The following is a 24,525-nucleotide window of genomic DNA, read 5'->3' as shown; positions in this document are numbered from 1 at the left end:
AAACAAATCGGAACCACAGCAGGATATGTTCTCTATCCCTGCATTTATTACAGTCTGGTATGTGTTTGACATAGGAATGAACAACTGTTCATAATGTACTGCAATCTTGAAGGTGACATTTTTTTATGGTGCTACTGGTAATGCTTTTGCTCCACTTTTTTTGAAAAGGTCTGCATTATCTTTGCTACACACATAGTGTAATTTGACATACATCTGGAAGCAAAACTTGAAAAACAAAAAAGTGAACATAACTGTTACGGCTGGCTCAAAGTCATAACAAAACGGGAGACCACGCAGTGGTTAAAGTGCATAAAAAGGAATATTTATTAACAAAAAACAACAATGGATTGTGGATGTCAGTATCAGTGGTGTAGCGCAAATGCCTGGATGTGTTGTATGAGTGCATATGGAAGTGTTGAAGTGTAAAAACAAAGACAAACTCAAATGTGCAAAAGGAGGGGAGCTAAGGCCTGGCAGCAGAGCACCACAAGCGTCAAGAGCAGAGTGGACGCCGACCCAGAAGGTGGAGACGGCCAGGTTTAAAAGCTCTGTGCTCCAAATTCACCAATCAGCAGCACCTGTAAAGGGAAGGAGCACATAGACAGACAACAAGACGCCTGCAAGCCAGCCCATAAGGTCCAGGGCCGTAACTGATTAAAATGCAGCTAAAAACATTTGTTTAACTTGTGCAGTTCCAATTTTATGTGATTTGCCATATATATAATTATTTATTAACCACATTTTTCATTTAATTATCTGAGACACTGTTGACCCTTCATACAGATGAGGTGATAAACAGAATATTAGCAAAGCTTTTCTTCTTCTGTCCAAATGCTAAAATCCTGCAGAGCAAAGCGACATCTTCTGGACATTTGATGTAACCAGGTTTTAAGAGCATCTGTTGTACTTGGCGTGTTTCACATTTTTTTGTTACTTTGTTTTACAAGAAACAAATGCATTTTTAGGATTTTAAGTTTTATCTTAAAATCACAATGACACCCCAAGCCCTGCCCCCTTTTTCCCATAGGTCTTTAAATGGTGTGTATTAATCCAAATTTAAATTGAAGTTAAAGGTCTGGTTTACTTAATTTTGAAAAAATAAAAATGTCCCCCCTTTCCTTCCATAAAAATAAATGATGATTAGTCTCTCATTGTTTTCAGATTGTATTTCTCACGGCTCAAATGGCACCTAGCCAGACAAATTGAGACATGACAGATGTTCACAAGGACGTGGTATGTTTGGTATGATTGGGAAGATCTTCAGGTATGAATCATAACAATGTAGTCCTGAATGCCTACAGTATGTCTTGGTTGAGCTACAACTTGTGCCAAAAGCTCCACCTAATGAAATAGTAGATAAACTCATTCATTCATTGAGGAGGTACAATGAACAGGAACTTCACTTACATTTTAAACAGCAACATATGTTAAATCATGCATCTACTTCCATGATTATGCACGTTTGCTATTGTTTTGTTTTTATGTCTCAAATAAATGTTAGTGGTTTTTTTATACAGGAGGGCCTGAGTAAACGATATATTTATATATTTTTTTCCACATACAGTACTCCCATAAGGAAGTGTGAAATCATAAGTGTTCTTCACTTCTGCAAAAATGAGAATTTCCTCAAATTTGGACTCTTAAACCTTATAAGAAACCATCAACAGTATTGAATTACTGATGTTTTTTAATGTTGAGGTGAAAACATATGAAACAGCCAAACTTACACTTTAAGAGCTGAAAGATGCTGTGTCTGACTGAATGTACTGTTAGAAATTTTGTTGACACAAAAAATGCCTGCAGCTCTCTATCTTGGGTTTGCCGGGTTTGTCACGCTGTCTGAGAGCTGACGCTGGTGGAGTAATCGCTGATCATCTTCCGATTTGCACCTCATATGGTGACAGAGACAGTTTGTCTCCTGCTGCATATTCATGACATGAATGAGGAGAGGAATTTGTGTCATATTATCACTAACAGGTTGGGAAACTTCACAGAAGGCTGATAGCGATGCCAAACGTTTGTTTTACTGCTGCAAGAAGAAAGAGACGGGTACTTTTCAGGTACACACACATCGTACAGGATTTCCCTGTACTTGTGTCACCTTTACTCTGACCTTTGTTTCCTTATCAATTGTTTCCTTGTATTTAATTCTATTGTTAACACATAATTAGAAAGATTTGGATGTATTCTGAATAGAAACTGATTAAATATATATATATGTTTTATGACAAATTACATTCAAATAAATGTCATTATTTATTTTTCTTTTTAAAAAAGCACCCCTGAAACAATTTACAATCATTCACAAAAGAACGGAATATAAATGCCAACATTGCTGCCTGCAAACACAAACTATGTAATTTGCTTCTGTTGCTTCTGAGACTAATATTTAACACATTTATACATATACTGTATTCCCCCCAAAAATTTGATGACACCCCATTTGTCACAAATTGAATACAACATGAAGTCAGCCTACCCTTAGCAGCTTCAGCTCTTCATGGATTACTATCCTTGTCTGTTTGCACGTTTGTTTATAGGTTCACTCTTGCAGGAAAGCATTAGGGAGGTCAAGCACTGATGCTGGATGAAATGGCATGGTTTACAGACTCTGCTCTCATCTATCCCAAAGAAACTCCATTACTTTCGCCAAGAGTCAGAGTCCTGACCATTGGCACATAACTTGATCCTTATGAATCTTTTTTTGTCTACTGGTGCGCAGTCATGTTGGAATTGGAAAGGGAGATAGTCCAACATATGTTTTACGCTGCAGCATTAAGAATTCTTTCACTGGAACTAGAGCTGCACAGTACAATTAATTGCACTCATCCTTGCCATCCTTTCAGAGTGTCTTAAATGACTTCTTGGATGCAATGTTTGGGGTATTATGTTACAGTTGCCAAACTCTCCTTACCAGTGATGTAGGATAGACATTCCTTGTCTTTTATGCCCAAATCTTAGAGTTCAATATGCTAAAGCTCAAGAATGGGAACATTAAAGAGGCTGGAAAGGAAAGAAAGGAGCAAGGTAATTACTATTTGCAATTTTAAAAAATTTTTGTTTCATATTGTTGTTTTTAGTAGTTCAATGTATTTGCTACAGATGCCATAAAAAGTGCATAAACATAATTAAAAACATAATAAAGGTTGTTAATATTGTATACCTGTTCACCTGACTTTGAAGAAATGCTCAATAAATAATCAAGGTGAAAATTTCCTTCCCACATTCTTCCCAGAATCCAAACATATATGCTACACTTTGCATCACAGTTAGTGTAAGAACTGGATCCAGACAGTTGCTCTTGGCTGTGGATGCCTGTTTCACAAAGCTTCCCGCTCGCTGATCTTAAACTACTCTGAAGACTACTTAAAGTTTTGAGTTACTGCTGACTCTACATGCTGTTGTTAGACTTGACGCCTCAACATTAGCTCTCCAAACAGCTCCCTCTCCCACCAACGTATGATATCCAGTTTTTTTTGGAAATTTCAGAAACCACTTTATTGCGTCACTCCATTTCCCTGAGCTTCTCAGAGGGACCCATTCTTACACAGACTCTTGGGAACAGCAGTCTGCTTGCCTACAGGTGCTTAACTTTATACACCTGTTGTCACTGGAACACCTACGTTTGAAGATTTTGAGCAATGAACCAATATTTTCATCTAAATAACATGCATTAGTTATTATTTTTCTACTCTGTTTCAACACAAATGTGAGCAACCCAAGACACAAAACACATCACCCCTATGAACATTTGTTAAAATTAAGCCTCGTTTTAAATCTTTATATTGGTGAATGCTAACAGCACCCGTTCATACTCTTTTCTCTGGGTTTCTTGCCTCACCCTTTTCTCATAGGACAGGAGGGCTCAGATGATCTCAATATGTGAAACCATGAAAGCCTGAATAACCGGTTCTGCACCCTCAAACAAAGGATTGACATCTAAATAGCATCCAAAGAGAGACAATGTGTCTAAATATCGGCTGTACACTTAAAAAAATAGAATTAAAAAACCAAGAAATCTAACTGCATAAATAAAAAATAGAAAATCTTAGCTTTGAAATTCTGCAGCATAGTGTCTCTTAAGCCTTTGCTATAGTGATATTTTTTGCTCAGTGTGATGTATTGCAACATTTGGCATGTGGTAGGTGCTTAATATGGTTTGTAATATAGATACGTATTTATCATACTCTTTTAGTTTGCATAATTAATGTTTATTTCTAAGAATAAACATCAAACGAACGTATTAACTCCTAAAATTCACAGGAAAACAATCAAATATCGACATACAGCAGTGCAAATCTGCTTTCCAGTTATGTTAGAAATGAAAAGTAAAACAAAATGTTTGCGGTCCGTGGTTTCTCTCGGACTGGGCTGAAACGTGAAGCAGTGAGCTCCTGCAGCGGCCGAAACTTTATCCGCAGTCTCTGCACCCTCGGTCATAACACGGTAAAGCCAAAGGAATTCAAAAAGAGTCTGCTTCTGGTTTGGCACTTTCAAAATAAAGTTTTATTAATTAGTTTGTTTCGTTTTTAGGTCTTAAGGGAATTGCAACGAAGGATCCTGAACGTGAGAAAGATCCAACCACCTGGAAGCTTTCTTGAAACAAAAAATACAAACTAAAACATGAAGGAAACAGTCAGGAGCCATTTATATTTCACCAGCTGTCACAGTTCGGAGGCCGCTATTTACTTTGGAACAATAAACCCAGGGTGTGACCATTATCAAGACAAGAACCACGTACAAAACTGTTCTGCCTCATCTTTAATCACCACATACTCTTCAATTTGTTGAACTTTCAGTCACAGTATAACTGGAAATATTCCTTTTTCAGTAAATTGAAACAGCAGCATTTGTTGTAACTGAATAATAAACTAATAAGTAAACAAAATAATACATAAATAATAAGTAATCACAATCATCATCACTTTATTCTAAAAGCAATTAAAAAACAAAACATTTTAAATTAAACAACACACCAGCTGGAAAAGAAAATAAATGTTACGTATCAGGCACCTCATTATTTCAGCCACTCGGTTCCTGGTAGATTATGTGGATCGGCTATTTATGAACTCCTCAGCTCAGCATTTGAAAAGCTTGGATGCTGTATATCATTGTTTTCAGTCATTATTGCTGCACTTTCTATGCTACAGCAAATTGTCCCTTTTTTCCTGACTGCAGACTTTCCCACTTGCTGGTTTTTATTTTATGAATGAAACCCTGGACATCTACATATTTATGATCACTTTTGCCCAGAAGTTTCAGCCATTACAGCCTACACTCTCAGGACATCGTAGGTCAGAAGTGATTTTGATAATGAAAAAAAAAGGCTTTTAAACTTTTACACCCCTGCCACCTGGAAGAATTTGAAGAAGGATTTAAAGTTATCATGTCTTGTTCTTTGGGGTAATTTGAATCAATTCCAAGGACCGGCGAGAGATCAGATCACTTGGCTTCTGAAACTGCCCTATTGTGTAATTGTGAGGTTTTTCTTGGTTATGTTTTTTGTGTATTTGGTCTTGTATTTTAGATTTGTTATATGTTTTATGCTGCTGTCACTCTTAGAATATATATATATATTCTAAGATATATATATATATATATCTTAGAATATAAGATATATATATTCTAAGATATATATATCTTATATATATATATATGAGTTATATATATATATATATATAACTCAATGAGTTATTTTTCCTGGTTAAATAAAGAACGCACACCATGGCTTCCTGGAGACGTAGAATGGAAGCAGCCCGCTCTTATTGTGGAAGCGGGTTTTGCGTGTTTTCCGCTTAAATTTGCTGCGCTTCACGCTGCGCGCATTCCAGTTTCATAGAGCGCTAAACGGATCAGGGTGACGGCGCATTCCTGTGTAGGCGCGGCAGACCTTCCAGAGCGGATTGACCGGGAGAAAGACGCTGAAACCCGGCATCAGCTGGAGGGAATGACGGCAGGTGTTCGCGGGTAGCCGGCAGGAGGAGAGAGGAGAAGTCAGGGGAAGACTGGGTGGGAAATGGATTGCGTAAAGCAGTCGGAGCCTGTACCTGTACCATCTCCAGGAAGTTTGAAGCTCTGATTGGAGGTAAGGAGATACGCTTAAGTAGCTGAAGTCCAACTTAGCCTTAAAAAGAAACAGGTAAAAAGGTTAGCTCTGGTTATTTGTCTAAAATGAAGGCTGTAAAAAGCTTCAAAATTAAACACACAACACCACTGTAAAGGTTTTTAAAGGTTTAAAGTTAACTAAGCACTATCTCTGTATAGAGAGTTTTAATTAAATATTCTCAATGTGTGATGGATTAAATCATGGCAAGTTGAGTCAAAATCCAAGCGACGCCCTGGTTTATTATAACATGTCTATTATCACTTCTGGTTTATACCATGTGATTATTCTGTCAACAGGTGGATTTTCTAAGTTTTGTCCATGGCGGGGTGCTGTGGCTGGATCTACCGCACCTGCGTGTGCTGTCTGTCTGAGGATGAGAAGACCGCCATCGCTGTGGACAAAGAGATCAAGAGGATCCTCAGGCAGCAGAAGAAGAAGGAGAGAAGAGAGATTAAAATCCTGCTGCTGGGTGAGTACAGCAACGCTGCACCTGAGTTCAAACACACGATGGCACAAAATCAAAGCGCGAAGGCATGAAGAAGAAAGTTACGGGCAATTGCGAAATGCAATTAAAGGATGTGGGATGACGCCTTGAATCACCCTGTGTTCAGCCTCAAACTGCTCGGCCTGCTTGGCAGCTGCGCGAAAGGAGGCAGAAACTATGCAAGGCATGTGTCACTTTGAGAGTATGTGAAGAATGATCTAGATTAGTGCCTGGCTATACGTACACCTGAAAACAGTGTTTGGACACACACATCCCTGAAATCTGTGAGCCTGTGTTCAGGGTTGGTTAAACAACTTGGGGTCCTGCTGACAGGGGCAGTGTTTCACCCTGATGATTTAATTTACATAGATTACAAATAAAAAATATGAAATGGTAGAAACTGTTAAAAAAATAATTAGAGCTGAAATTCGATGTGTGTGGGTCTGCGCTGTAAATTGATACCTGAGACAAAGTTATGGCAATTTTGAAGCTTTTGTCTTCGGCCAGCCGACATTTCCTGATGCGTTCATCCTACTAGTAAACTAGAAAAGTTCAGGTTGGTTCTGAATATTTTGGAAAATTTTGTGAAGTAAGAAGGTTTTCTGCTAGCTGCTCTGTTAGACTAGAATTTAGATACAATTTAAATACAGCTAAAAACATATTTACACAGACAGACTTTTAATCAATTTGATGTTATTTTGATGTGTTTTTCCTATGTGTTTTTTGATTCTCATTGTGATTTTATCTGTGAAAGGTGCAATGCAAGTACAATCTTAGTTACTTACTTTAAATGCCTTCCAGGTATGGATAACTTAAAACATAAAATTAAAAATATGAAAAAGCAAACATTTCCACACTTGATGCTCTGTCTCTTTTTGTCTAAATGTTCTGCCCAATAGTCTTTTCTGTCCATCACTCCATTCATCAATCTTTATATTTATACATTTGGCTTTCTGTGCATTTTTCCATCTACCAACATATAATTTTCTATCCATCTGTCTGTCGATTTCCCCATCTTTATTCTCTCCATCCATCCACTCATTAGTCTTTCCTCCTTTCTTTACAACTGTCTGTCTCTCCATCTATCCCTAGAAAGAAATAAGAAATGTGTAGGACCCCTGGTTGTGGTGCTCAGCAAAGATTCCCCAAATAATGCAATTATGATTGAAATGTGCCAATCATAGCTTCACTATTTGCAGTTTTTACAACGACATTTTTTTTAGATTGTTTTGTAATTGTTTGCTGATGTAAAGCTCTGTAGAAGAAGACATTTAGAATTTTGTTGAGCCCTTAAGCTGAAGGCTACTTCTGTCATGAAATCAATATTAATGATTGATGTCAACTCCTGCTTTATCTACGTTTAGCATTTTTGTTTGTCTTTATTATGAATGTCAGACAAATGACTGAGAAACCTGAATACATTAATTTGACCCATTGAAAGTAGGTTAACTCACATGTTAATTGACCCACCAGGGTTGTATTGTAGTCCAATATTAGCAAGCTAAACAGATAACAGGAATGAACCAGGATTAGGGGAAATCCTGACACAATGTAGAGATCCTGTAAACAATAACATAAAATTATTTCCCAGTCTTATTACCTGAGTGACTGTGTGAAGAGACAGAAAACAAATGTTTGTCTATGAGAACAGGGTTGTCTGTAAAATCTTGATAGCGTTCACACAACTTGCTGCTGCTCGGGGAATCGTGTTGTTTGGGAACTACAGCAAAAATCAACAAGTTCGGAGATCGTCTCCGGCTTAAAGAGGTCGGTTTGATGAGACGCTGTACATCCTGTCGATAAACAGTGTTGGTGTTATATTACAGATTGCCAGTCCCTTCATTACTCTGACCTAAAACCATCATCCAAAGCATTTTATTGATATTTCATGTGTTGTTTCTCGAGGAACTTGTTGAATAATTGGTTTTCTAATTGGCTTTAATGAGGCTTTTAAATGGACTGGTTATCAGCTGATATAAACAGCACTTAGTGTGTAGTGACATGCAGCAAGCAAAAATAATGAGGTTTGTAATGTGAAATGCAACATTGCCTTTAAGATCTGTTGTTTTTTATGACATTTTTAAAACACCTCAATAATTGTGACGTGCAGTTCTAAAAACCGAAGCTGAAGACTGAATGGTGGAAGTGAATCAGAAGGTGGTTTGACAAAGAGTGTGGTCACTTGTGCATTTATGATATTTCCCTTCTATTTTTTTTTAGATTTTACATGTTAAAGCATACACTTTACATAAAACGAAACAAACCTTTTTATCACGGTTTTACTTTTTTACATTGCAAAAACGTAATTTTAACGGGAATGTGGGGACTTTTATGTACACTGCATTAGTCTCAAGTTTCCACCATATTTGTACCTCCATTTTTTACCCTTGAATGTAAACTACTGCATACCAGCTTATTGTATTCATCAGAGTGTGAATAGTTGTAAATGGGTGAATGTGGTGTAAAGCACTGTGGGGGCCTCTGGACTTGATAAAGCACGATACAAGTACAAACGATTTACTATTTATACCCAAAATGTGTCAGAGGAGTCAATCATTTTGGGCTCAATTGTACTAAATTTATTGGTTTATGATTTATTGGTAATTATCTGAAAACAGTACAGCATTCCAATTATTGAGGTTATGATCCTCATTTATGTCAAGTTACTATTAAAACTCAAGCCAAATTAACTTGTGATTCTCTGCTGGTAGACATTTCTTAGAGCGATAAAACCACATTTCCTGAAAAAGTCCAACTTGAAACAATCAAAACCACAAATATACTAACTGGCAACGGAGTAAGAAAATGTCTGAAGGATAAAGAACATAGCAGTTTGTCTTCAGTCTGGACACTTTGACCTCCTCTTACACTTCAAAGTCTCCACAGAAATATTCAAAGTAATTTACTGCTGGAATACAAACCAGTGGTTAACAGGAGGCTGAATACAGAGAAACTGCAGAAAAATAGACAGAAAAGATGACTGGGATTATAAAATGAGGAGGAATAGGACGAAACCCGTTTTCCTGGGGAAAGGCATGTGGTGGAGGACAATACTGATTTCCTCTTAGACCACATTTTATACCGGAAATGCAACATTTAGAATCTGCTTTGTATGTCCACTGAACAGCTCAATCAATGTATCTGTTTTATATTTGTTTTCAATGTTAGCAGGCTTAAGGAAAGAAAATGGCTCTGTGTTCTGGGTCACATAAAGTTCATGATAGCAATAACAAATCAGTTCACTGTATTTCTAGAGTTAAGATCCACAATAAAAATGATCTCAAGACAATTTACTCCAAACATAAACTGGCTCAATTCAAGTAAACTTTCAGGAAACCTTCAGATCAGTCAGCAAAAAAATAGGGGAACCTTGATACATCAGATCTTTACTTCAGTAGCGCAAAGTGAGCAAGTACGAGATGATGGTTGGAGGAATCACTCCATTTTAACAGAAACTCACAGAATATCAAGCCTTAGTATGAGTGTCCATCTACAGTGACTGACTGGGGGACGAGAGGACAGGAAAGAGACTCGGGTGACCAAGTGTCCCACTTTGTTTAGGTCTTCACGGCAGTATAAGCTCATTTTCTCTGTTCCTGTTTTGAGTAAAGTTGTGTGAACTTTTACATCAGAGACAGTCTAGTCAGAAGCTTCAGCCTTGCACAAAAAAAGTCCAGCTGTGCAAAAGGTGAGATAAGATTTGTTTGGCAAGTATTATGAGAAACTGCAGAGTATTTGTGCCTGCTAAAGTCAGGTTATTGCTGCTAGGATGTTTGTGATGGAAAGGCCTTCCAACCTGACGTGTTAAGAGCTCATCGCCAAAAATATATCGTTCAAGTTCCAAGTTCCACTGAAAACATTCAAAAAGCTGATCTGCAAATACCTGATTGCTGTAGAACCAGTTAAGACTTTTCTTTGGACAAAATATTTTTTGTCCAAATTTGTTTATTATCTTTAAAGGATGCTTGTCTCAGAAACAAAATTCCCTGTTGAATGAAAGTATCTTAAAAGTATTTTCCGTCTAAATCTGTGTATGTGAATAGTTTTCAGGCAAGCTCAAAGTGAAATAATGGAAAAACACTTCAAATTCAGTTTGGTTCAGTCAGACTCACACCAGGCGCCACAGTCAGCTTTGGAAATCAAAGTCTTTTCCTCACAGTGTAAACATCTCTGGCCAGACAGTCATGGAAGATACGATAAGAGAAGATAGGACTTGACTTTATTGACCCCACAGCAGGGAAATTCAATTGTTAAAGCAGCTTGCAAAGACAGAAAAAAATGCAGGGCTCTTCTTTAGTCTCCTCTCCTGGTCGGCGCTGCCTGCTCCCCAGCAAACAACAACAACACGAATTGGTAATGCAACAACAGGCTTATAAAAAGTCATTATTAGAGGTGTGCTCACTCCAGAGACCCTTCTCGCGTATGGGATCTTGAAACATTTGTCACTTAGGTGGAGGCTGCTCAGACCTCATTAACCTGCATCAGTGGTAATCATAGCGGTAGTGGGGGTAATGATATTTTTATATCTTCCCTATCTTTCTGACTTTGCTCCCTCTTAAAATCCCTCTTTAAATCCATAATAAAAGAAAGAAAACTGTGAAGAAAACTGTGCTCAGCTCTCCAGTGGAGACATGGTTCATTAGAGCCAGCGTTTTCAAAGCGGAAGCTTTTAGGTCTAATCTTATAAGTAAGAGTTCCTACCTTCCTTACTGAAACTGAAACCTCTGTCTACGATTATTCAGCTCAATGTATACACACCCCAGGTCTCTGGGACTTAAACATTTGTATTTGAAAAATAAATTCAAAATACTTTTTCACATGCCATCATACCCTGCGCAATTCAAGTGCAAAACTAACAAAAAATGTATTAGAAGAAAGCATATAAAAATAAAAAGCTGCAATGACCTGGTTGCTCATGTTTGCAGCCCCTTGGACCAGATTTTTTTTATTTTGATTAATTTTAAATAAAATTCAGCTGATATAATAAGATATTCAACAGCTTACAAAGAATCAAAAGGGTTTCATTTTATAAAGATATCAGTCAGGAGAAGGGTGCAAAAAGCCATAGCATTTATGGCTACCTTCACCATTTCAGGGTGAAGGTAGTTATCAGTAGTTACATGAAATATGTGACAAGAGAAATGTAACAAATTTCACGTTTCTCAAAACTTGATGAGAAGATCAGACTGAAACTAGTGAGGGAGGATTTCCTTTGTTCTCCATATATCTGAATCAACTTTTACAAATCAAAGAGCCATATGTACCCTGGTTCCTGCTAAGAAAAACATTTCTACAACCACAAAGCTTACGTGATCTTCAGAAATGAAGAATCTGTCAAGAATTAAACATACATGCTTGTTTAAATAACAAACCACAAATTACCTTCTACTTTTTAGGTTTTTAGAGTAAAGAAAACTCTAAAAATATGTAGAAAAAGGGGGAAAAAATAGTAGAACCAGGCTAATTGTGTCCAGTGTATATAAAAGCACATCATTTTATACTCATAAATCAAAAGCAACAGAAAGTAATTCTGTGTAGGCTTATGGAGGGCACAAAGGGCTCTGCATGGTCGGACTGAATTGTCAGAATCAGTTCTCATTGTCTCAGAAGAGGAGCGGAAAGCCGTCTTGGCCTCAGCCGGTCATGCATCCCTTCTCGACACAGCCCCTCCTGGTGAACGTTTCATATGTGAAACTATTGTGCGACTGATCAGAGTTTCATGGCTGTGTTTTTTTTTTATGTGGAAATTAGCAACAACTGCTCAATTTGAGGAGGCTGGTTTTTCAGACAGAGAGCAGGATGGATACCTTTCAGCAGCAATTGTGAGGAAGTACGCACTAAAACACTGATTCTCCCCTTGGTCGGTTCTGGTCTGACTCACCGAGCGAACATCCCACCTTTCTTTGAGCCTTTCTTTGAGCTCTGGTCTCCCCATTCTGGACACACGAAACAAAAAAAACTGCTGAAAAATGAAGGAAATAAAAGATCACACAGAATAGTCCATTTAAACATTTATGCATTTGTAATGCTGTTTTTGACTTTTTTTTTTCCTTTCGTAAAATGAAAAAAGGGCATCATGGCAAATGCTGTTGATGGATGCAATTGCTGAGCAGAAATTAGAATTTTGTTTTAGTTTATATGTCTCAAATGGCAACAAAAACGTTCCTTTAAGTTTGGTTATTGGTAGAATAAATTCTGACCAACCAGAACTGATTGAGAGAAAATGTTTAAATTTCAAAATCTGACTTATTTTTTGGTTCATCACATAATCTGTTGGTCTAGAGCGTGGCAGAAAACCAGAGCAATGAATCGTGTAAAAGAGAAGCCATTACTACAGACATGGCTGACATTAACTATGATGAAGGAATTACATATAGCTTACTTAATAATCCTAATTATTACCACCATTGTTATTGCTTCTTCAGGAACTGGAGAAAGTGGAAAAACCACCTTCCTCCGACAGATGAAGATCATCCATGGTCGAGGCTTCTCAGAAGAGGAGAGGAAATCCTTCGTTAAGTGTATCTACCAGAACATCTTCACTGCCATCAAAGCCATGACCAGAGCCATGACCACACTCAGAATCCCTTACACCAGCCCTGAGAATGAGGTAGAGCCCCACACATAAATCTCCGCCAGCATAAATACGCACGGTTGCACTTGGTTACACTTGAATGCTCACATATAAACACAGGTGTGAAGGTATCAGGTAAAAAACGCTTTATAGACTGATTGGATTGTGCATACAGGGAGAAAAAGGCATTTATGACTCAAACAAAAACACGTGCATTTTGTTGTGCTCGGAAAACAGCCTGCAGCATCTACATGAAGACAGAGAAGCTACACATTCGAAAAGCTGCGTTAATTCGTACCGCAGACTGATTAACGTACCGCTCGTGTCCATGGATTGTTTGTGTCCCTGAAGTTAATATTTAAGAAGATATTGTTAGCTTTTGTTGTACAGGAGGTTTATTGCGTCACTGCTGCAGATGCAGGAGTTTCACTGAACGTCAGTGTTGCAACGTCAGCATGTGGGATCCTCTGGCTCATGGAGAAATAATCTCCAAACAATCGGGTAAAGAGTGTCGCTCAGGTTTTCCTGGACGTACTTGCAATGTTAGCAGAGTTTAAAACTTACAGCAGTTCTTTGGGAAACGAGTATCTTTGAATAATTTATTTTTCTAGTATCGATTATATTGAGAGATCGATTATTGTTGTTGTAGTCCATGTCTTTGCAAACGTCTGAGACACTTCTCTCACCATCCGATGTTTGCTCTCTAGAGTAGCGCCAGATTGCTGCAGGATGTGAACACAATGCAGATCGTCCACCTGGAGAGGAGAAACGTGGATGCCATCCGCCGCCTCTGGTCAGATCAAGGAATACGGATCTGTTACAGCCGCCGCTGCGAGTATCAGCTCCTGGACTCCACCGAGTAGTGAGTAAAACTAACGCATACTTATTCTGGAGGAGAAAAATGAGCCGCACCCTCCGACTGGACTGGGAATCAGAGGGAGTCGCGTGAGTGAAGAGTCTCTGCAATGTCAGAAATGTGAAGAGTCTTACCAGAAGACTGCGTCTCAAAGTGTGAATGCCACATTAAGAAATAGTTGTTTTAGTAAATTCACTGGTGTCACAACTATTTCCCCCGGGAGTAATAAAAAGTGAAAGGGTCTTTTTATTGTTACTGTCTGTCTCTGATAAGTACAGGAACAGTGATGCTGTGGACATTTTTTGGGCACCAATAACAACTTTTTGATAAAAAAATGTATACAAATCTGAGTACTAGAAAATTTGTTATCATTCAATGTGCATGACCAAATCAAAACAAAAATGTTTCACCGGACACAAAATTAACCTTTTTCCATATCCACCATGTTTCCAGACTTAAACCTATAGAAACGTAGCAATAAAGCATGAATTCTCTCCGTTTGCTACGACCTCTCTAATGTTGTAGGAGAAGTCAAAGTCTTATTGGTAAAAGAGGGTTACACAAAGTATTAACAACAAGAAGATACATATCAATGAAAGGCTGAGTGGAAGGAGAAGTTCAAATTTGACGGTTTTTCATTCAACAGGAAAGGAAGGAATTACGAGTTCCTCCTTGTGTATCAGAGCTCATGTTCCTAATCTGGATTTGATTTTTATTAATCTCTAAAACAGTGATTCAAAATGCATCATACTGGATGTTCATGGATTGAAAATGATGGAAATTTGTAGTTTTGATCGATTGATCTATTAAACATATTAGGTGTTAGGAAAAACAAAAAAAATTCATAATCATGCTCACTTGGAAACTGATTACCAAATTAAATATGAACAAGTAGAAACACAATTCATTTCTATGCTTGAATAAATTTGATTCAAATTTTACTTTTTTGGTTTTTGATTTCTGAAATGAAATTTGAGTTTTTTTCTTTTCCTTCACCGTTTCACCTCTAAAAGCAAAACTGTCACAGATTTGCTGTGTATTTCAACACTAGAGGGCGTCTTTCTTAGCAACTCTGTGTTTTTGTGGAATCACACAGCTTTAAATGTCAAGAGTGCAGAGTTTACGGCTGTTTCTCGTCATGTTGTAATGCATAGCAGTAGGTGTGATCCTGACGCTCAGAGTGACTCAGGATCAGAACAAAGCCTGGGTTGGGCCTGTTCTCTTCAGTGCCTCTTTTCTATTGCTGCGCCGTCCTATTTGCCCAGCAGCTCTGTCATCATGATGTGTGCTCGATAAGGGACAGTCTGTCAACACTGGCTAATGACAGCTTGTTTCAACACCGGCCATAAAGATGCTGTTTGCACACAGGTCAATGTGGGCTCTCCCCACACCTCACCCGCCTCTTGTGTTTTTTAATCACACTTTTTCTTCCCTCACTAATTCATCACTTGTCTCCTGTCACTTTCAGTTTGTCTTACAAAACTTCATGTAAAGCAAACAGCGGCAGAGTTTTCACTAAGTCTTCTCTGTCTTTCAGCTACCTGAACAACTTGGAGCGGATCTCGGCCCCCGATTACATCCCTACGGAGCAGGACGTGCTGCGTGTTCGGTTTCCCACTACGGGCATCCACGACTACTCCTTCACCATCAAGAACATCACGCTAAGGTGGCTGGGCCTCACATTACCGCCCTCTCACAGGGACAAATCCAATACCAGCACTATTCACGGCGCTGTGAATAAAATACTGTTGAGGCTTTGTCTGCTCGCGTCTGCTTGGACACAGTAGGATCACGTTTCTAATTGCCTCTCTGCAGAGTTTGTGCTGAGAGGTGAAGTGTCCATTTGGTGTTTGATTTTGATCCAAATCCCACATATGTGGGTTTCTACCATTAAAGATTTAAACCTTCATGGGCGAAACAAACACCAAGTAGCCCATCCTGGACATATTTTTAACATGATTCTTATTTTTTTGCTTTTAGCTAGCTTTTTTCCTGTTTTTATATTTGATTTTTTTGAAAACTGGAGGAGGTGTTTGCTTCCTTTCTGACACAGCGACCGGTTGGAGGCGTCACATATCGTCAGTGTGAAGAACGTCCTAAATTCGCCGCCTGGTTTTTTTGCAGCTTTGTCAGAGTTTGTAGGCGTGAGAATGATCTGTGAGAACTGGGACAGTTCCACCCAATTCATTGTTTTTCTGCCCCAATAATTAATGACACGATTCTTAAATACAACTTGACTGGTTTAAACAGCGACAAAAAAACAGTGTCAAGTAACAACATTTGTTCTTGCTACTGTACATCAAGTTTCATTCTTCTTTCTTTCTTTTCTAGTTTTCTTTTTATGCAACATTTTCCCTTTCTTCATTCCCTCTTTTTGTTTTCCTTCTCTTCTCTTTTTCCTTAATTTTGCCATCTTATTTTTTCATTCCTTTGTTATGTCCTTACTTCCCTCCTTTCTTCTCTGCATCCCTACCAACCTTTCTTCCTTTGTTTGTTATTTTGTATTTTAGTAACTGTACCTTTCATACTGTGTTTTTGTTTCTTCATTGATTAATTTATTTTTTTATTTCACTCCTACCTTTTTTGTTTCTAAAATTTGGTCCTTTCCCTCTTCTGCGTCCTTTCCCACGACCTCCTTACTTGAATTTGCCATTGCTGCTGTGAAAAAAGCAGTTTTGATTTCTGACCAGATGTACATCTGCAGGTTTTTTAAGCTCTGTTAGTTTGACGAGTTTAACCACTGATCAACTCTCCATGAGAATATTTTCATGTTCTTTGAAACCCTCAGAGTTTGAGTTTATTTATCAGTCCTCGATGAGTCCTTCACAATGATGCAGACAAACTTTCTTTATCTTCCCTCCCTCAGGATTGTGGATGTTGGTGGTCAGAAATCGGAGCGTCGGAAGTGGATCCATTGCTTTGAAAATGTGACCTCGCTCATCTTCCTGGCCTCCCTCAGCGAGTACGACCAGGTCCTGGAGGAGAGAGAGACCATCGTAAGAGGAGTTTGCTCCCTTTTCCCTTCACTCTATTAGATCAAGCACGAAGTGGATAAAATAATAAGAGCTATTTTATGAATCCATTTCTTCTCTTGAATTATATTTATATCATATTTCCAATGCATATCTGCTGCATTTCCTTAATTATGGAGACTCAGATGGTTTCGACTTTAAAATCAGATGCTTCAGATAATTAGAGCAGTGTTAAAATTCTTGATTATTTGAGCGATTTGTGATCTTAAGCTTTGGGAAGCATTTGAAAAGTCGGAATAAAATATCAGATTTTCAGGATTTTGCAAAAGGCCTCTATTAAAATTCTGCTTTATTTGCACATTTTCTACTTTATACTTCACAAACTTTTCTGTGTTTATCTGTCATAGACCTGGAAGGACAAGGGTGCAGAACTCAAAAAATATTTTACAGATAAAAAACTGAAAGTTGTTGCTCATTTGCATTCAATCCTCTTTATTCCAAAACCCTGAAATAAAATACAGTTGAAGTAATTGTCTTCAGAAGTCCCCTCGTTAGTGTGTTCACTAACGAACAGAGAAACTGGTCAGAGTTAAAGGGGTGATGAATGAAGTTAAATATATAGCAGTCTTTAAAGAAAAGGCGTAAGAGGTCACAAGAGATTTCAGATCGAGGTTCGTCTTCTAGCAAGTCAACAAAACCAAACACACAGCCAGCTGTGACACATTTTCCAGGTTTTAAGTATTAAATTAAAACTTTACAATTCATAATTTTCTCCTGCATTTATCTATTGGGTCAATTCTCAGAAAGTATCTTGAAGTTTGTGGTTTTTACATGTGAAAAAGATCAATACATGTTTTGTTTCTTTGTGCTGTGTACTGTAGCTTAATGCCTTTTTTCTGGTTTCAGTTCCAGTTTTATAATGTTTCATCAGTTAAAGCCTAAAAAACAGTTTTGTAGAAAACCTGAACACAGGTGTCAGAAACCAAACTTATTATCTAGAGTTTATTGTTTTGAGATCATCCAGATGAAAAGAGCCAGTAATCATGCTCCGACATTATTTCCTGTTGTTGACAAGCAGACAAACGCCTCAGTACTTGACCCTCCAGAAATCTTACCCAACCAGTCCTACAATGACCTCACAGTCTGAAGACAGACAGGATGAGGCTAAACCTCTTGTAGCTTTGTTGTCTCTTCTGCCTCCAGAATCATTAGTGCATCTATCTTTTGTAAAACATTTAGACTGACAGAAACTGTTCATAATCTATAATCCAAGACCAGCAGTATAAAAAAAAAATTCCTAAAACACTACAGATAATTAACTCAGGTCCTCAATAAGCCTAACTTGGATGCTTCAATAATAAGCAATTTACTAACACTTTACATTTTACTGTGTTATTTATTTATTTTATATATTTGGTTGTAGTCTGTAGTTGTAGTCCTTTGTTTTTGTAATTTCATCCTTCCTCCTGCAGGTGGCACTATCGTACAACACACATCGTCTCTCCTGCTCTCCTCTCAGCCCCCTGGTGCTCTCTTCTTCCCTCCCGTGCTATGACTAAACCTGTTATCTCTCCCAGACTCTTTTTGGTCTCCCACAGCATTCATTAATCTCCATGTTGGTCTGTTGCTCATTTTCTTCCCCTTGCTCTTTGTTTAAATTATTCCTACCTCCAGTTTCGCCCCCAGCTACCCAAAAGCCCCTGCAAACTGCTGCAGCTCATGTTTTCTCTCCTTGTGAAAATTTTGTTATTAAAGGATAAAAGAGAGAAAAGAAAACCATGTATATCTTCTGCAGAACCAAAACCTGTTAAACTGACTGTGTGTTCCTCAGAACCGCATGCAGGAGAGTCTGGCCCTCTTCTACACCACCATCCATTCTGCCTGGTTCCACAACACCTCCATCATCCTCTTCCTCAACAAGACCGACATCCTGGTAGACAAGATCCGGACGTCAGATCTGGGGAAATACTTTGACAGTTTCACAGGTTCGTTGTTCTAAGAAGTGCTTTTGGTTTTCATTTACCGCTATAAATACAACATTGAGTTTACAGGAAGAGGCGGAGACTTTAATGGGTGAAATTAAGTGTGTGTTCACCGGAAGAGATTAAGAAGTTTAGCAGCGTTTTTTTTTTGTTTGTTTGTTTTTTTTAACAGCAGCTATTTTAACTCGTCTTATTTTATTTGTGTGTGTGGGCGTGTGTGTGTTTGAGTTTGAGCGCAATCTGATATTACTTAACGACTGCATTTTTTTAAGCTTGCTGCAAAATGTTCAAACATCCAGAGCAGAAATTGCACCAGTGTTGAGGCAGAGTCAGGTTATCAGTCAATTTCAGTGCCATCATCGCGCTCAGTGGCAGCTGTTTATTCTCATCACAGAGCAGACAGGACCACTGCAGGGACATGAGGGCTGTGATGCCGTTTGTCCTCCGGTCAATTTGCCTTTGACTTATAACCATCTCATAATGTTCTGCAGAAATAATGAATTATTCACCAAAAATATTGACAAAGTGATTTCAGCCCCACTGCGACTCTTCCTCCTCCTTTCTTTCTTTCTTTGCTATTATCATAATCATCTTTCCTCCATTTCTGTTTTTCCTTTTTGCCCCTTCTTTTTTCTTTTTATCCTTTCGTCACACTTTTCAGTTTTTATCTTTTACTTCTGTTCATCTTTTTCTGTTCCTCTCAACATTTCCATTTCTCATTTCTTTTTCTGTCTGCCTTCTCTTTTCCCTCCCTACTTTTTCATTAAATAGTCCCTCCTCTTTTCTGTCATCCATTTCCCTTCCTTCATTATGCCCTTCTTTGTATGCTTGTTTGCTCTCTCTTCCATTTCTTCTTACATTCTTCATTTTTCTTTCTGACTTTCTACTCTGCTTCTATTTTGTTTTCTTTTCTTAATTTTCCTTGTTTTCTTCCTTCCTATGCTCCTTGCTCCTGTCCTCCCCTTTATGTTTTCTTCCTTTTCCTACCTTCTGCCTTAAATATTTTATTCCTTCTTTACTTATTTTTCTTACATTCTTCCTTTTTTATTTCTTTCTTCCATCATTCATATTTTGCTTTTTTCCTCCCCATTCTACTTTTCTATACTTTATTTTGTTCTTTCCTTTCTTGTTTCTGCAATCTCTTCTTTTCATCTTCAGTTCTTTCTGTATATTCCTCCTTACTTTTTTGCTTCTCTTCTCTTCATTTTTACTGCTTTGTTTTTTTTGTTCCTTTTGTTATCCTTTCATCCTTGCAGCTTTCCATTCCTGCATTTTTCTCTCCTTCCTACTTCCACCCTTGCCTTCCCTCTTTCCTTATCTTCTGCCTTTCTTTTCCCTTTTCTTCATTCTTTCCGTTCTTTCCTTCCTTCTCTTGTCTCCTTCTGCCTTTCGTCCTCAGTAATAAACGATGCCTTCAGGTGCTCTTGATCAGCTTACCTTCGGTTCTGCTGGTGTAAAGAGGCTCTATGGCGTCTCATCGCTTCCCCCTCAACTCCATCACCTCCACCCTCTCTCCCTCTGTTTCCCTTGGCAACTACAGACAGGTACTTTGTTCCCTGCCAGCCCTGCACCACCACCCGAACGCCCCACACCCCCCTTCAGGTGTACTATATGTACTAGCCGTGTGTTTGTGTGTCAGGTGGCTTAGGGTTAGACTTAGTGACTGTGAGTGAACACTTGTGTGCATCTGCAGTGCACCCACTGTGTTTTACTGGCAGCATTAGCACGGTAAAATAATGACTCATACAGGGTCAAGCTTCTTGATGTCAATTTAACCTTAATGACAACTCCGAGCAGCTCCTACCGCTGGCTGCTGTTTGCTGCTAATGATGTTGTGTTCCTGTGTGTGGACTGTGTGGCCCTTATTACTGCGGCTGTAACTGCATTTGAAAGCACTGCTGTTAAGTAGCTCCGCTTCCTGATGCAGTTCTCTGACACTGAGAAACTGGATTTCACTTGCTCTTAAGCAATTACAAACAACAATATAATAACAGTGTTTAATTCAGCCTCTTGTTACGGCGTTTTAGCCATTTCGCATCTTGCTTGTTTAGATTCATTAACTTGTCGGCTGCAGCGCCGCGTCTGTTTGAACAGAACCCGCTAATCTGACCCAAAACATTTTACGACAAAATCTACACACAAATAGATTTAAAGTAAACAAAAAGGTATTTTGTTCATTATCTTTCCAGTCCTTGACCTTGAGCATGACAGAAAATTGTGCAGCAGCTGCTGAGGAAATCTTAAAAGTTAACAAGTTGAGGACAAAATAAGAACTGAAGAAAAAAAAAACCGCTGAAAAACAATCAACATCCAATGAAGATGCAGAATGGCTTCTGCTCTTCCGGGAAAAGCTTCCCACAAACTTCAGTCATGGAAATTTTTTCTAAAGTAGATCTGTGAGGTCAGACACTGATGTGGGACGAGAATCCAGACTCTATCCTGAAGTGGTTTCATTTGGCTGAGGTCAGTGAAAGGAAACAACTCAGTTCAATCCAGTCAAGTTTACATAGAACTCAACTAAAATTGTATTTGAGGAAAGTTTGAATTGATTTTGAAACCAAATGACAGCACTGTTTGTGCCAGTGTGACACTATACACATTTTCCCCTTATCCTACATAAAGTCTAAACAATAAGGAATGAAAATGTTTATCTTCTGTTATATTTTTAAATAATCGGTTTAACGATCAGTTGAAATATGTAATTAGCGTAAAACAATAATGAAAATAATTCTGGGATAAGGCTTTATCTTTGATTTTTAATTAAATAGCTATAGAATATGAAAATTATGAGGATGTTTTAAGGAACAATAGTTTTAACGGTGCTACCTGTGGGGTGACTGGCTCAATTCAGAATGTTGTGCCTCCCTAAAGATGTTTTATTCAATCTAATGCCCCTACAAAAAACAGAAATGCTTTTCTGTCCTGTATTTTGGCTTTTTAAACTCCTACTGGTACTCAGCTCAGATTTTTGTCTTTCCCTCCAACGTCTACCATCATCTTGCAGGTGAAAAGCAGAACGCTGAGCTAGCAAAGCAGTACATCCTCAAAATGTACGAGCAGCGTTCCATGAACCAAGAAACTCGGGAGTGGAAGACCATGTACCCGCACTTCACTTGTGCCACAGACACCAACAACATCCGCAAGGTTTTCACCGACATCAGAGACACGGTCCTGCTCAAGTCACTAAGGGACTACGGAGTCCTCTGAGCTTTTACTCAGTGGCGTGAGGCAGAAGGAAACGCGACGCTTCCCCACATTCATCCTGCTGTCAGGACTAAAAACAGCGACTGAACACTTTTTCACATGGAGAACTTTTTCCGTATGAAATCTTCTCTGACTGACATGTTTTATTGGTTTTTAACGGAGCAGCAGGGGGGGATTATTTCTTCACTCACATCTGAATTTAAAAACATGAAGATCTGTAATAAAAGCTGGAATCTCGTACTTTAAATCACACCTGTGTTTATTGGTAGGATTGCTTTACAAAATAAGTGTTTGGGTCATACGTTATGCATGTTGCTCTGTAAATGACGCTGTAGTAGAGATGCTATGACGTACAGCATGGCCATTAGTGGTGGAGATAGGGTCACGCACTCCACTGCTGTAGTGCACACATGAACTGCTGCAGGAGCATCCCCCAGTTACAGACAGATAAAGTAGAAGCCTATAATAGTTCACATTTTTCACCAAAATGTGAACTATTAGGACAGATATTTATCGGGATAAGCTGTTTTTTTGCAATCATCTATTATCAATCTTGGAAATATAATGCATCTCTACAACAAAGACTCAAAAGCATGTCAAATTCTTGAAATTGAAGCTGCTGCACTACACTGAATTTGGCTGATGAGTTTATTGCTTAATGTGTTAAAAGCCACACTGTCAAGCTGCTCAGATGAATGTTTTTCCAAGCCTGTTTTGAGTTTTAAAAAGGCACTTATTGAGTTTTTCTGCTTCTGATTTCCACTTTTATTTGAGGTCTGACTTGCCAATTCAAATCTGAACCCATTTTTCAATATCTTCTTTGCACTTAGAAGAAAAATGAAGAAATGGCAAAAATGCGTGCCAAAGTACATGTTTTGGTTGATGCATTTGGAGACTGAACATGATGGGATTTTATGTTTTTGAAGCATTTAATGAATAGCAGGAAGAAAAGACTGATTTTTCAGTATTTGTTGTATCAGGAGGAAATCAGCTGAATTCAACTTTGGGGGATTGATTGGTGCATCTGTGTTTTTTAGTGCTTTTCTGACAGAGGAGAAACACTATGTGCACACAATTTTTTAGGAGGGATATATAGTTGACTTATGCAGAAGTTTGCAGACTTATGTGTAAACCTACAAAGGACGTGTACAAACCCTTAAATTATATGCATATTTAAGATAATATCTAAGAAAATTTATCATCCTGCAACTGAAAACTGCTGTTTTTTACTGTTTTTGGTGACAAACACTCCAAGTGAGTCCTGGAGTCGATTTATGGAGAAGCATCTCAACCCCACTGTTGAGCATGGTGGATAATCTGTGATGCTGTGGGCTCAGAAGAAGCTTGACGTCTGAAAATCTGGTGGATTTTGCCTGAAATCTGTATACTTTTCATCATTTGCTGGGACACTCAATGTTATCTACTATGCTTATGCTTTTTCATTTTATGGGCAGGTATGTTTTATCTCAGTGTTGCCAATTCATTATTGCTGCTTGGAGGTGCAAAAAAGCCTCCAATCTGTTAATCCAAGCTTTCAAATATCTTTTTGGGTATTTTTTATGTAAATAACAGAAAGAAAGAGAAATGTAAAAGTCTTTCAGTGGCTGAAATATGAAGTGGTGTCCTTCTTAGAAAGGTCAGATAATTGTACTCTCATACTTTAATAACATTAAAGGCTAAATTAAACAAAGGCTGATTAAAGTGTAATAATAACTCAGCCTCAAATCTATTTAAATTGTGAGTTCTTCCTCTGTCTTGTATCAAATTCATGAGTCCAAAAGGCGTAAAAAAATTTCTTTAAAATCATAAAACTAACTGACCTGAATGTAAAGCTCATTGGAGCAGAGCATTAATTTCCATGTTTCTGATTCTTTACCATGCATTTGATACAAATATGGACGCCTTCTGTACATGACTACTGTTCTTGATTCTTTGTAAGTCTTGAATTTGTAATAATTGTTTACCTGCTGGACACAGACTGTGACCAGAGAGTGTCAGTGAATGATCTGCCCCCTTTGGAGGCAGTAAAACATTTGTGTAGAGTCTGGTGGAGGAAGAATAAAAACATGTTTTTATAGTTAATATTAAAGAGAAAATCTTAACACACACACTCTCACCTGCTTGCTTTTGTTTGTCTCCTTGCCTCTCTGCTCTGTGTCAGAGACTCGCTGATGCCTGGGGTTTGCAAACAGGAACGCTGCTGGATTTGCATCGAACTGACACATGCACACAGCAGTCATTTCCATATGTTGTGTATGTTTGTCTGTGGTGCAGACTGGGAAAACAACATAGATGAGAAACCTTCCACTGTAGTGTCAGCGTGTGAAACCCAAGCGGCGCGTCTTCC

At 38.3% G+C, this 24,525-nt stretch overlaps 1 protein-coding gene across 1 annotated transcript; it reads left to right on the top strand.

The window, feature by feature from the left end:
- The first annotated feature begins 5,827 nt into the window (after positions 1-5,827).
- LOC116725376 (guanine nucleotide-binding protein subunit alpha-11-like) lies at positions 5,828-24,288 on the top strand. The gene is made up of 8 exons (XM_032571370.1): positions 5,828-6,085; positions 6,403-6,575; positions 13,016-13,200; positions 13,872-14,026; positions 15,558-15,686; positions 16,887-17,016; positions 18,824-18,977; positions 21,979-24,288. Exons 2-8 carry the CDS (start codon positions 6,425-6,427, stop codon positions 22,179-22,181), a joined length of 1,107 nt encoding a protein of 368 aa, XP_032427261.1. The 5' UTR covers positions 5,828-6,085; positions 6,403-6,424; the 3' UTR covers positions 22,182-24,288.
- The last annotated feature ends 237 nt before the right edge of the window (positions 24,289-24,525 follow it).

This window comes from Xiphophorus hellerii, chromosome 9 (genome assembly GCF_003331165.1).
Source record: "Xiphophorus hellerii strain 12219 chromosome 9, Xiphophorus_hellerii-4.1, whole genome shotgun sequence".
Lineage (NCBI taxonomy): Eukaryota > Metazoa > Chordata > Actinopteri > Cyprinodontiformes > Poeciliidae > Xiphophorus > Xiphophorus hellerii.
This window is presented reverse-complemented; position numbering and strand designations above follow the sequence as displayed.